The sequence below is a fragment of the Erythrolamprus reginae genome, chromosome 1, assembly GCF_031021105.1.
Source record: "Erythrolamprus reginae isolate rEryReg1 chromosome 1, rEryReg1.hap1, whole genome shotgun sequence".
NCBI lineage: Eukaryota > Metazoa > Chordata > Lepidosauria > Squamata > Dipsadidae > Erythrolamprus > Erythrolamprus reginae.
The window spans coordinates 57941174-57956107 of record NC_091950.1 but is presented as its reverse complement, the minus strand read 5'-3'; the positions used below and the strand labels follow the sequence as shown (position 1 = coordinate 57956107).

At 39.2% G+C, this 14934-nt stretch overlaps 1 protein-coding gene across 1 annotated transcript in view; it reads right to left on the bottom strand.

The window, feature by feature from the left end:
- Window positions 1-9485: 9485 nt before the first annotated feature.
- The window catches only part of LOC139161032 (cation channel sperm-associated auxiliary subunit beta-like), a 155240-nt gene continuing 149791 nt past the window's right edge, over window positions 9486-14934 (bottom strand). The window contains exon 26 of the mRNA XM_070739673.1: window positions 9486-10074. Coding sequence (XP_070595774.1) covers window positions 9859-10074 — 216 coding nt within the window. The 3' untranslated portion in view covers window positions 9486-9858. The remainder of the gene's footprint in view (window positions 10075-14934) is intronic.

Genomic DNA, 14934 nt, shown 5'->3' with positions numbered 1-14934 from the left:
ACATTTATGATCATTGTAGCATCCCTGTGGTCACACGATTAAAATTTGGACACTTGGCAGTTACTGTCATGTATTTATGACAGTTGCAGTAACCCGAGGTCATGGGATCAGATTTTCAAACCTTTGGACAAGTAAAGTCAATTGAGAAGCTAGTGATGTTAGGGTTACTAACTTAAGAACTACAGGGATTCACTTAAGAACTATGGCCAGAAAGGTCATCAAATGGGACAAAACTCACTTAACAAATGTCCTGCTTAGCAATAGAAATTTTAGGCTCAATTGTTGTCATACGTTGAAGATTATTAAACAATGATGTACATCCAGACAGTTGATTTTCAGAATGATTTCAACTGAAAGCAGAAGATTGCATTAGACAGTCCCCTTGCAGAATATAATTCCTAAATATAAACTGGCATAAACTATATTTATAGCAGGGGTCCCCAAACTTTTTACACAGGGCCAGTTCACTGTCCCTCAGACTGTTGGTGGGCCAGACTATTAAAAACCCTGCGGTTTTCTTAACGCCGCCCTAGGGGAGGAGGAGGAGGCAAAGTGGAGCAAGTCCCCAACTCCTTGCCGAGTTTTCTCTTTCTTCCTCTCTGTTTTCTTTTCTCTCTCTCTCACTCTTTTTCTCTCCCTCTCTCTTGCTTTCTCTCTCTCTCTCTCACTCTCTTTCTATCTCTCCCTCTTCCTTTCTCTCTCCCTCTCTATCTCTCCCTCTTTCTCTCTCTTTCTTTCTGTCCCTCTCTCTTTCTCTCTCTCTCTCTTGCTTTATTTCTCTCACTCATTCTGTTTCTATCTCTGTCTCTTCCTTTCTCTCTCCCCATCTCTCTCTCCCTCTTTCTCTCTCTCTCTTTCTTTCTTTCTCTCTGTCCCTCTCTCTTTCTGTCTCTCTCTTGCTTGCTTTACTTCTCTCACTCAGTCTCTTTCTATCTCTCCCTCTTCCTTTCTCTCTCCTTCTCTATCTCTCCCTCTTTCTCTCTCTTTCTTTCTTTCTCTCTGTTCCTCTCTCTCTCTCTCTTTCTTTCTCTCTCTCCCTCTCTATCTCTCCCTCTTTCTTTCTCTGCACTTTCTACGGCTGACTGGCTGGGCTGCCTGGAGGAAAGTGGTAGCTCCCAGCCGAGGAACCCGTGGTGACGGCCACCGGCTTGGTGGGAGACGCCGGCAGTAGATATAGGCCGTGGGAGAAGGAAAGGGAGCTGCAGCTGCCCCCGCCAACAAGGATGAGCTGATGCCAAGCCCCCCCCCCCAGGCGGGCTGGCATGGGGATGGGGACCACGCGCACACGCGTGCGTGACATTCAAAAGAAAAACCTTCACCAGCCTCTGTGCTTTCGTCGCTCCCCGCCCCCAATTCCAAAACCCGGTTCCTTTGCGTGGCCTTGGAAATAAGTTGTGTGTGTAATAATCACGTGTGTGTAATAATCTCGTGCGGTGTTGCGGGCCAGATAAATGGCCTCAGTGGGCTGCATGCATCCGGCAGGCTGTAGTTTGGGGACCGCTGATTTATAGGGACAGTCAATTCCTGGCAATTTATTTTGACAACAAATAAACTTCCTTGAACTATTAGAGCAGGGCTCTCCAAAGCTAGCTAGGGTAATCTGGGAGTTGGTGTCCACAAATCTTAAAGTGACCGAGTTTGGAGACCACTGTCTTAGAGGAAAAGAGGGATATAAATTAAAACAAATGAAAGGACATAAGTGAATTATCTAAGGCTAATATTTAGGCTTACAGAAGTAGATTATGAATATAGTAGTGTCAACTATATTTAACTAAATGCATGTTCCGGTTCAACTTTTGAACATACTATGCTTTGGCCCCCAGCACAGATTCAGAGATTGGATGAGATCTGGAACTCAGAAAGTCACCTCCATCTGACTCTTCAGGGATCCTTTGCAAGAGAGCTTTTCCTGCATGCCCTGACATGCATACTCTTTCTGACTTTGAAGCCCCCTTTTCAATACCTTTGACACATTCCTCTAAGTACCAATCAAAGCCCTTATTTAAGGGCTACTTTAGCCAGAACATGGCTAAAATAAAACAGCAACTTTTCTGCTTAAGCATAAAACTTATCAGGAAAGACAATCTCCCTCTTCCTGCTTGTTATACCTCTAGCTATGCAGCCAAGCATTCTACTTGCTTTCCTTACTGCCTGACCACACTGTTCACCCATTAAGAGGATGGAGACAAAATCAGTGCTGCTACTGCATGGGGGTCTGTGGTGTATCCTCACCGGGAGTGCTGGGCCTGAGCGGGGCAATAAGGAGAGGCCGTTCACTCCATTCCACCCACTTTCTCTCCCCATTTTTTGGCAGCTGTGGGGGCTGGTGGGAGGGTCAGAGTGAAGGCAAACCTGGAGCAGATGCCTCCTGCTCTGCCTTCCACTCTTCCTGCCCTCTCAGCCCCCGAATGTGAGGGGAGTAGTAGGGCACTCTCTCTTACATTGCTCTGTGCAGGGAAAAGGGAGATAACAAGTTGGCTGCTTGATCCTCCCATGTACTTCCAGCTGATGCTGAACAAAAGATGACCTTGAATCTCTGGAAAGAATTTGTTGTGGCTAGTAATTTCCCCTCTCATAGAAACATAGAGAAACATAGAAGATTGACGGCAGAAAAAGACCTCATGGTCCATCTAGTCTGCCCTTATACTATTTCCTGTATTTTATCTTAGGATGTATATATATATATTTATCCCAGGCATGTTTAAATACAGTTACTGTGGATTTACCAACCATGCCTGCTGGACGTTTGTTCCAAGCATCTACTACTCTTTCAGTAAAATAATATTTTCTCATGTTGCTTTTGATCTTTCCCCCAACTAACCTCAGATTGTGTCCCCTTGTTCTTGTGTTCACTTTCTAAACACTTTCCTCCTGAACCTTATTTAAACCTTTAACATATTTAAATATTTCTATCATGTCCCAGCTTTTCCTTCTGTACTCCAGACTATACAGATTGAGTTCATTAAGTTCATTTCCTGATAAGTTTTATGCTTAAGACCTTCCACAATTCTTGTAGCCCTTATTTGGACCCGTTCAAGTTTGTCAATATCTTTTTGTAGGCAAGGTCTCCAGAACTGAACACAGTATTCCAAATGTGGTCTCACCAGTGCTCTATATAGCAGGATCACAATCTCCCTCTTCCTGCTTGTTATACCTCTAGCTATGCAGCCAAGCATTCTACTTGCTTTTCCTACTGCCTGGCCACACTATTCACCCATTTTGAGACTGTCAGAAATCACTACCCCTAAATCCTTCTCTTCTGAAGTTTTTGCTAACACAGGACTGTCAATACAATACTCAGATTGAGGATTCCTTTTCCCCAAGTGCATTGTTTTACATTTGGAAACATTAAACGGCAGTTTCCATTGCTTTGACCATTTATCTAGTAAAGCGAAATCATTTGCCATATTACAGACGCCTCCAGGAATATCAACCCTATTCCACACTTTAGAGTCATCAGCAAATAGGCAAACCTTCCCTACCAAACCTTCCCCTATGTAACTCACAAACATATGTTCAGAATACTCGCCATTAACAACAACTCTTTGATGTCTACATTTCAGCCAGCTGCAAATCCACTGAACTACCAGGGATTAAGTCAAATTTTCACTAATTTATCTATCAGCTCTTCATGTGGAACCATATCAAAGGCTTTGCAGAAATCCAGATGGGCAATATCCACGGCACCACCTTGATCCAACACCTTTGTGACATAGTCAAAGAAATCAATGAGATTAGTCTGACATGATTTGCCTTCAGTAAAGCCATGCTGATTTGGGTCCAATAAGTTATTGGTTTTTAGGTGCTGATTTATCCTCTTTTTGAGTAGAGTCTCCATCATTTTAACTACAACTGATGTCAAGCTAACTGGCCTGTAGTTACCAGCTTCTTCGCTACTGCCTTTCTTGTGGATAGGCACAACAGTGGCCATTCTCCAATCCTCAGGAACATCTCCTGTTAACAGGGATTGGTTAAACAAATCAGTCAGCGGGGTAGCAATGACAAATCTGAGTAACCTCTGGGGTAGATGCCATGTGGACCCATTGCCTTATTTATCTTTAATCGTTCAAGTTATTCTAAGACATTGGCCTCTAAGATCACTGGAGCTGAATCCCTATAGCTGGAAGCTATGAGGCTTATCTTCTGTCTGGTTCTATAGGATGCAAAATTAGAAATCTACTCCATTTTTGGCAATGTAGCACCTTACATATTTGTTATTTTGTTTATTTTATTCACATCTGATTGCAACTTCTGATACTTTACAGAAATTAGAGGTTTTAGAGAATTATGGTATGCGAGGTTCCTAAGCCAGCAACCTTTTCCTAAGCCAGCAATCTTTTCTTAGAGGAACCTGAATACATTAATAATATTATGTAAATAACAAGTTGAATGACCTTTCTTGTAAACCAATGACAGGCTATATTAAACAATGTGAAATTCATTGCTTATGGTCTTAAAATGAGATACGCACAACAACAGCTTACTATATCGTAAAGAACATTCACTAAGAGTTGGGTATAATCACCTTATTATTGGACATGCAAGACAGAAATTTGAACTCTAATCAATATGATTAGAGCTTATCCTACATTTGGAAATAACATAGCATTGTTAGCTTCTGGACCAATATCAAAGATGTCTAAGTTCTTTTTAATTATATCTTCACATTTGAAATCTGAAATCTGTCAAAACAGTGGCTTTTTTTCAGTCATAGCACATTAAAACAATTGTCATACAACACTGGGATGAAAAATCTGCCCCTAACTTTGGAGTGCGCTTGAATTGGTCTTTTTTAATCATCGGGCCAAGGAAGATAATATCTAAACATTCCATGTTTCAAGAGTTCTGCTTTTTTCTGGCTTTTCTGGTTATGCTTGTAAAATTTAGTGTGACAAATCCTGTAATGATGTTGTAGTTGTACATATACAGTGGTACCTCTACTTAAGAACGCCTCTACTTAAAAACTTTTCTAGATAAGAATCGGGTGTTCAAGACTTTTTGCCTCTACTTAAGAACCATTTTCTACTTAAGAACCCAAGCCCGGAAAAATTTCCCAGGAAATTTGAGAGCAGCACGAAGGCCCAGCCAGTTTCCTGCCATTCCCCCTGGGTTTTTCTCTCTGGCACAGTGTATGGGAAGCAGCCTCACCCCGGGTGTATGGGAGGCGCGTGCTCCTCCTTGCCGCCTCAGAGTCAGTGTTCCCTCTAAGATTGTAGCTGCGTGGCTGCACACACAATAACAACTACCTGCACAGTCTTTTCCAAGGCTGCGCAGGGGAGCTGGGCATCAGGGTTGGGGGGGGGCAGTGGCAAGGAAAGTGCATTGGCGAAAGTTTTTCCTCCTCCAAATGTCACAAGTGCATGCACCAGCTCCCTGTTCCACTGCCAGCCCACCATACTTTACCCCAAACTTTAAAGAGAAAGGTGGAGAGTCTCTCCCAGCATCCACAACCAGGAGGCTTGGCACTGGCCCCTCCATGGTGGGTGGGGGTGGCCACGGCACCCTCGCCTCCCCCTCTGGCATTCAAGAAAGGCACCCATCTGCCCTAGGGCTCCATGGGCAGCACCTTCCCAGCACTGCCCCTACGTTGGTTTCCCTCACCACCCACCCTCCCCTCTGCCTCCTCTATGCAAGAACGGCGGAGCAAATGAGTGGCCATTGTTCCACTCTTCAACGAGGCTCTGCTCACTGCTGCTGCTGTTCAGCCTCTTGTAGGGAAAAAACAGTGGTCAGCCTCCCCCCCACCCCAGAGGTGCATAGTGGGGTGCAGAGGTTTGCCCTGAGGCAGCCCTGAGGGGGGAGGCGGGGATTGCACCCAGAGGAGGCGGTGAGTCTCTGCACCCGCTCACTGAGACTCACACCACTGCATCCGAGGCCAAGGTAATGGAAGGCCTGCCGAAAGCCGAGCTGGGTACAACACACACACATACACACATCCCTGTCTCCTCCTCCTCTTTGAGTTGCAGGCCCCCATTTTCAGAATGGGGACTGAATTGGAGTCTGGGGTCGGAGGGTGGAGGCTTTATGGGTGAGTTCTCCATGGGAAGAGAAGAGGGAGGGTGAAAGAGGGAAAAGAGAGAGAGAAGTGGAGAGAGAGGAGGGAGGGAGGGAAGGAAGGAAGAGAGAGAGGGAGGAAGTGGGAGAGAAAGAGGAGAAGAAATAGGGAGAAAGAAAGAGAGGGAGGGAAGCAGGGGAGAGAAAGAAAGAGGGGGGTGAAGAAAGAGAGGGAGAGAGAAAGGGAGCGAGGGAAGGAAGGAGGGAGAGAGAAAGAGAGTGATAGGAGGAGGGAAGGAGGGAGAGAAAGAAAGAAAGAGAGGAAGAAAGAGAGAGATGAAGTGGGAAAGAGAGGAAGGAAGGGAGGAAGAGGGAAATATAAAGGGAGGGAGGGAGAGAGGGAGGAAGATATAAAGAGAGTGAGAGGGAGGGAAGGAGGGGAGAGGGAGAAAGAGAGAGAGGCAGGAAGGAAAAGAGAGAGAGAAAGAGAGAAAAAAGTGGAAGAGAAAGAGAAAGAAAGAGGGAGAGAGAAAGAGAGAGGGAGGAAGGAAGAGAGGGAGAGAAAGAAAATCAAAATCTAGTTTGAAACTAACTCAACTATTTAAGTAGCATTTTGATACTTAGCAGAGTTGCCCCATTCCGAGGTCACTGTTATAGAGACACAGTATTTTATTTTGAAATTCTCCGAGGCAAAATATGATGTTTTTTTAAAAACCAAAATAACTTTACTGCAGATTAAGATCAGCAAAACAATATCAATTATCCAATTTCTTAATATACTTTAATTTTCATGTCTCTCAGCTGCGTAAAAACCTTCGGTAGCTTATAACTAAAAAGAAAAATAACAAATATCAAAAGAAAAACGCAAGCCACTGAAAAACAACACGGTTTCTCCACTTTGGCATGAGTGGTGGAAATTTGAGGAGGGATGATTGATTATTGAATATGGATTGACTATAGAATGATGGTAAAAGATATATTTAGATGCTGTTTAATATTAGGATATATTAATTCGTAAAATTGGATTAGAATTTTAGAACTATATAGAATTAGATAGGCAAAATTAATGGAAGATACATAAGATAAATAAGGGGCTTTTGATATGTACTGTATGATTTTATGACTTTGCATTATAAATTTAAAATATACTTGGAAATGTAGAAGATTGATGAAAGTTAATAATAGAAAATTCTAAGTTCCTGAAAATTAATTGAGCTTGCAAATATTGAATGAAATTATAGAAAAATAAATATGGAAATATATTATTTGATGCATTGGTGTTCGGATAGATTTTCATAGTATTATTAGATTAGTATAGTACTATGATAAATATTTAAGAAATGAAGATTTTAAAGCATGGATATATTAATAGTTGTGGTTTTGGATTTGCTGATTTTTTTAGTTTTAATAGTAATCAATTTTGCTTTTTTAATTATTAATTTCTTTTAATAAAAAAGAAGGGAAATTTTTTTCCCTATTAATAAGGAAAAGGTTGTATTAAAGTTTTTAGTTTCTTTTAAGAAGAATGTATAGGAAGGAGGAGTAGGCATGATGGCCTATCTGGTTTTATAAGAGGATAATGATATTATTTGAAATATAAAATAACAGTATAACACAGTGGGAAGGGACCTTATTCTGTCCCAGCACCGAGCCCCAAATAATTATGCAACAAGTTTTCTTGGGTGACATCTGTGCTCAGGCATGAAAATGTGTCGCTCAGACACTATACTTTTCTGCCTGCACTAAAAAAAATTAGAGGAAACATTGCTCAGAATCCTTTTTTTAAAAAAAAGGCTTAAAGTTTTGGATTTTTTTTTATTCCCCTCACCTCACCTTCTTCCTTTGGCAGAGACTGTCCTCCTCCTCTTCTTCCTCTTCCTCCTCCCACCCAAATTCCGAAGTTTTATTCCTTTCCTAATGGGTTTGCACGCATTATTTGCTTTTACATTGATTCTTATGGGAAAAATTGCTTCTACTTACAAACTTTTCTACTTAAGAACCTAGTCTCGGAACGAATTAAGTTCTTAAGTAAAGGTACCACTGTATCAGTCTTCACTGGTTAATTTTGGGTAATCATAATTGTTATGTTTGCAAGTTGTTAGAATAAAGGTGATCGCTGATTGGAGCAGGGCGACCAATAAGAAGCCTGCTAGCGCAACCAATGGGAAGCCTGGGCGTGACCAATAAGGAGCCTCCAGGCTCAACCAATAGGAAGCTCCAGCATGAAGTCTTGAAACATTGTCACCAATCCCTGCACTAGTAACAATGTATATAAGGTGCGGTTTTGGCCGCTTGTTTTTTAAATCGCTACCTGCCTGCGAGCTGGTCACTTTAGATGTACCTAATTATTAAATAAAGAGCTGTTATCCTCTTCATCGGCCTCCAGCCTCTGATTTAACAGTGGCGACGAGGGGTTCGAGCCTTCGCATTCCAGAAATGGCCAATAATAAAAAATAATCATTCCAGTGAGAAATTAACATGATATATTGCAGGTCAAGCTAAATGGAGCCCAGTGAAAAATAAACTTGGGGAAAATCCTAAGTTTTGCATTATATCCAAAGGTCAAGCAAACTGAAATGCTCCCTTTTTAGCTGAATGACTGTGCCTCAGTACACAGATAGTTTGGGAATCACTTTGAGAGAAGGTAGAGGGAGGAATAGAATGAAGTATTTCATTGAATCCTTGAACAGGAATGATGTTATACTACTAATTTTTATTTCAGGTTCCACTTTATATCATGCATATTTTTCTCTTAAGCATTCCCATGCTCTATAGGCAATGAACCAACCATATTAATCTGTAGGGATATAATTTTAAAAAATAATATTTTGAATCTTTGTTCTTTGTTTCATATTCCTACATAAAGCACGTATGTAAAAGTAGTTGGTGGCAATAATACTTAGAATTATATACTGCTTCACAGTGCTTTTTACAGCCCTCTCTAAGCAGTTTTGAAGGTGAGCATATTATCCCCATTTTGGGTCTTCATTTTACTGACCTTCGAAGGATGGAAGGCTGAGTCATCCTGGAGCATGGTGATAATCGAACTCCTGGCAATCAGCAGAATTAGCCAGCATTACTGCATTCTAACCCAGGTATGAGTGGGTTAGAATGGCAACTATAAGATTTGTGGACTTCAACTCCCAACTGGTTGGAGAATTCTGGGAATTGAAGTCCACAAATCTTAAAATTGCCAAGTTTGAAGACCTCTGTGAATCTAACCACTGCACCACCATAACTTTTTTTCTTTTGTATTTGTGTGTGTGTGTGTGTGTGTGTGTGTGTGTACTTTGGTTTTCTTTTGAAATTATCTCTGATTAACTTCTTAAAATCTAACAATGTTCCTGCTTAATTTATTTACTTTTTGCAGGGAGGGGGGAGATATCTTAGAGCAGTGTTTCTCAATCTTGGAAAATTCCATGTATGTATTCAAAAAATTTAATACATTTTTTGCAATGTATTAACATAAATGACAATGCTTGCAATAACTGTTTGGTTTACAGAACTTTTAATAGAAATAACTGCTACTTAATAAGTACAGAGTTAGAATGGATATATATTTAATTACTCTTTTCTTTTACATTTTATTAGATTATTGTATACTGTTGAATGACATTTTCTGAATATCAGTCTATATTTTTGCAAAAAAATAAATGCATACATATCTGACTTCCTTTCTCAAAACCTAGAAAGTGCACAGCAAAGGTGACTAGAATAATAACATATTTAGAAATAAAAGAACGTTCATTTTGCTATCTAACAAGGAAAAAACTGTAACAAAACCCTTCAACCCTTGTGGGCCAAATTAAACCAAAATAGCCACATACTAGCATGGTAGTGAGGACATTGTGGCATAATTGACAATTACGATTCATTGCTCTCAGATGATACTTCACTGACAATTGAAGTTTTTGATTCTACTTTGTTACTGATTTTTTTCTTTTTAAAGAAATTTAATATCTGGATTTCATAGATGTGCAGAAGAAAAGCCGTAAAGAGGATCCCTCCTATTGACACAGCTACGACTGTACTGATGAGATACTGTCCTGGAAAAGCCAGTGGTGAATCATCAATATAAAGCTGCAATAAAAATATATCCTGGTAAATTGAAAAATCATATTATTTTAAAAGTTGTTACTTAAGATAGATAACTTAAGTTTACATTAGTAAATGTACCTTTGAAGGCAAGACAAGCACTGCAAGATTAAATACGGATTTGAAATTTTATTACAAGAAAGAAACAGAAAGAGTTATTTCAGCTAAATTTTCCTTTTAAGAGTATTCAAAATTTCAAAATACAGTACAGGTAATCCTTGACATGATCACTTAGTAACAGCTTGATGTTGTGATGGGCTTACCTGGGTGGTGGTGATACCTATGACCTGAATTAGAAGATCCAGTAGTTGGGGGGCGGAGCCCACTGTGGAACTGAACGGACAGTGTGGAGCTGAGCTCCGTCAAACACCACCGTTTTACAGGTACTCAAAGGTCCCTCGGGGGCCACAGACCCTGCGGAAAAGGGTCTGTCAGAAAGGGGGTGCCGTTAGTTTGATCCCAAGGCAGCGGCCGGATCAACGGAGCGGTTTATCTCCTACATGATTGTGCGCCTGTAAGCTAGGAGCAACATGGCGGCCTAGATTGTTCCCGGCTGGAGGAAACTAAATTGATACTAGCGAGGCGTTCGAGACGGAGGAGCTGACAAACAACATACCAGAACTGGATACATCGTGAAATAACTTTTTACAAGTGAGTCTTTCCACGGGGCAACGTCACCAAACCTAAAACTCTAATTAACTATAAGCACCTAAGACTTGAGTAGGAGGAGGAAGGAGTTGCCATCTTCCTCCCCCCGGCTGGCGGCAATGCAACGTTCGAGTCAATAAATATTACAAAATATAGGAAACATCTCGCAAGGCTTTTACTTCGTACCAAGAAGACCTGACGTCCCCCGAGGATTACTAAAATATAAAGAAATGCTCTCTTTCATCTGAGGCTTCAACAGAGATCCCGATTGAACGGCGCATTTCCTACATTCTCTTTTTTGCTTTTTGCTTTGCTGCTGCGTCACACTCGGCTGACCCTGGAAGAACAACTCAATACTTTTTGGGCTTCTTCCGTCCTGTTTTGTCTGCGGGGGAAGCGGAGGCCTGGAGGTGGCGATTCGGAGGGAGTTTTGGGGTGTCTGCTGACTGCCTTTGCTGACACTTTGGACCTACACTGGGAGGGGTGAGCCGCCGGAGGAACTATTCGTTACAAGCGGCTGGAGACCATTCTAGAGACCCCCACCTAAAAGACCAAAAGACCGTCATCTCTGAGCTGACTTGGTTCTATTTACTGCCTTGACAGATCTGCGGGAAGGAGAGGAATCGACACATAAGATCCTTGCACAGCCCGGACAGACACTATGAACTGAATAACTTTACACAACCCCCTGAGATAGACGTCAATTGGACTTGCTTTAAACGAACATAACTTTCAAGCTATTTACTATTTTAATTAATAGCTTGCTACAACATCGAAGCCCAACCGGAACTTTTTTGATCGTGATCTGAAGAAACTAAGGAAGGTCTGACACACTGACCTATATATACAATCCCACTGAATTCGGAATTCGCTTTATTTACACCCATAATTAAAAATTCATGTATGTACTCCTAGTGATTATCAACTATACTATTTGATATTTACATAACTTTAATAATTTATATATTATACTAACTAAATATAGGATTACTAGAATAATTTATTATAATAAGATATTAATTGATATTTATACATTATTTAATTATATATAGTAACATACCTATTATATACTTACATATATTGACATATGAGCTAGCTATTAACTAATTAGTAGAAAAACAGGATCTCTACTGACCATTAAGGACCTCTGTATAATTCATATTTTAGTCATTTACAGGAATACTAACATAATTTATTACAACAAGATACTTATTGATATTTATACACTAATGAATTATATATATTAACAGACATTTGCTATTTATCTGCATATATTAACTTACTAGTAAATTATTAATTTATCAGTAGATTACCTGGATACTTCACTACATTGCTATTTAATATACTGTTACTATTATTACTGTACTAAGAGACCTCCCCTTTAATTATTGGTTATTAGGATTTTCTAGCTTATTGATACTATTACTTTTAAAAATATTAGCCATTAGATTTACTATTGAATGTTAGAAATGAATTGTATTAATCTTGATTAGCTTGTATATACAATCTTGCCCTAACTATTTATTTAATTTAGCATGTTTTAAAGCTCTTAAGATTTTAAGGAATTTTGATTGAAGTACAAATATCTCTCTTTGACGGTTTACTATTTCTCAAATAATATAAGAAAACACCCCCATTGATATATTTATATTGTTATTACTGTAAAATTTGATTGAATTTCGCAGCTGGGGGAAACTAACCACAAAACCTACAAGTATTGAATATAACTGAAGCTAAGCTATTGTACTCCCTTCTAATAGCTTAACATATCTGTGTACAGTGCTATCTACACCTATTTGCTCTGCCTGATAAAAAAACTACATTCATACCTTTCTTTCATCACTTACCCTTCTATTTCTATAGGCCAATTGATTTGAGGATCCTTAATATAAAGTATTTGAATTGCTATTTCTATATCTAAATACTTAACACACTAATTAAGCATTTTCTTCTTATCTAACTCTGGAACGGACTATTAGGGATCTATATAAGTGGGCCAGCGGGTGGAATATCGCTAAAATGACGAGTCTATCTAACCTGACTAGATTGGGATCAGGGAAGAGGTCAATTAATCAATCCACCTCAGCTATACCTAGCCCCTTTTCTCAGAGATCGCTGGATGATATGCTGCCCAGAGAAAGGTCTAATTCATACAAAGATCTTCAATCCATGTTGCTCCAAATGCAGGAGTTAATGCTTAAGAACCATGAAGATATTAAAAAAGAAATAGGTGAAGTGAGAAACGATACATCCGAGTTAAAAGAAAGGATGCAAAATATGGATAAAAGGCATGAGGATTTTGAACAACAGATGTTAAAACAAGAACAAAAAATTCAGGATCTGGAAAATAGGATTGACCAGGATCATAAACAAATGGAAGATCTAACTGAAAAATTAGTCCATGCCAATAAAGAATTAGAAAACACTGTAATTCAACTTCAGAGCGAAAAAGCTAACCACTTCCTTAGATTTCAAAACTTCAGGGAGGAGAAAAGTGAGGACTTACCAGACATTATGGCCGACATTCTTTCAAAGGCGGTAGGCATTGAAAAGGACACAATGCTAAATGAAATAGACGAAGTCTACAGGATCAATACTAATTACGCCAGACGCCATAACCTCCCTAAGGAAGTTCACATCAAACTTGTAAAAAAATCAGTCAGAGACGAAATTCTTCATAGAGCATGGGAAGACCCCATAGACTACAAAGGGAGACAACTGGTTATTCTAAAACAAGTCCCGAAGCACGTCAGAGACCTACGTAGGCCATACACTTTCTTATCAGCTAAACTGACCAGGCACAACATTAACTTTAGATGGCTTGTCCCAGAGGGAATGCTTGTGACTTGGCAAGAGAGAAAGATTAAAATAGATTCAGTCGATAAAGCGGAGGAATTTTTTGAAAAACATTTTACTAATGATCGGACGACCGAAATAACAAACAATAAAGAAACTAGGAATACTACACCAATCAGTGAACAGCCAGTGGATCAGATTCCAAATAGATCGGAAGAAACACTGGCTACCGATAATATAAATACGGGAAATAATGGCTACGCAGGCTTACCAAAAGAGACTAGAAGTACTAGGGAAACTAGACCAAAGTACAGATAACCAAAATTTAGCACAAAATTCATCTAACAGGGGAATTGAGCTATACTCAATTAACATAAATGGACTGAACGCGCCAAAAAAAAGAAATCAAATTTTAAACAAAATTGCTAAATTAAACTTAGATATTATTGCAATGCAAGAAGTGCATATTAAAAACAAATTTGAACATCTTCTTAATAGAAATAAACTTGGGAACCTGTTTACATCTCTAGACTCCGAAAAAAAGAGAGGTGTAATTTGTTATATTAACCCCAACATTCAAGCTAAATTGAAATATAAAGATAGAGAAGGTAGAGTTTTGATATTAGAATTACAAAAAGAATTAGAAACAATAACCTTAATTAATATTTATGCCCCGAATGAAGGCCAAGAAAGATTTTATAAAAAAATTACTTAATATCATAAAAGAATATGCTACAGACAATATTTGCTTATTGGGGGATTTTAATGGAATAATCGATAAGGAACTGGACTATAATAACGATAAAAGGAATAAGCACAAGAAAAAAATATTACCCAAAGCCTTTTTTGACTTAATTAAAGAATTAAAACTTAAAGACAGTTGGAGAGACAGAAATCCTAACCTCAAAAAATTCACTTTCTATTCAGATAGGCACCAATCTTGGTCAAGACTGGATATGGTCTGGACCACAATAGAACTTAATACCAAATTTCAATCGGTAGAGATAGAACCCAATCTTATTTCAGACCACAATGCGCTAAAAGTAATATGGAAAGGAACCAAACAATATCCTAGATGGACGCTTAAAAAATCTATACTTAACCAGGAAAGTTTTAAACAGAAGCTCCAAACAGAAATTAAATTTTTCTTTCAAGAAAACATTAAAGAACACACTATCCTTCAAAATGTATGGGATACAGCCAAAGCCGTAACCAGAGGAATAGCTATTTCGTATATGGCCAAAGAACACAAACTAAAAAAACAGAAATCGATTAAACTTGAAGAAGAATATAGATCTCTAGAAGAAAACCTACAAAAATATCCCCCCAAAAAAGAACTTAAACAAAAAATGTCACAAATAAAACATGAGTTAAATTTAATAGATCAACAAATCCTAGCAC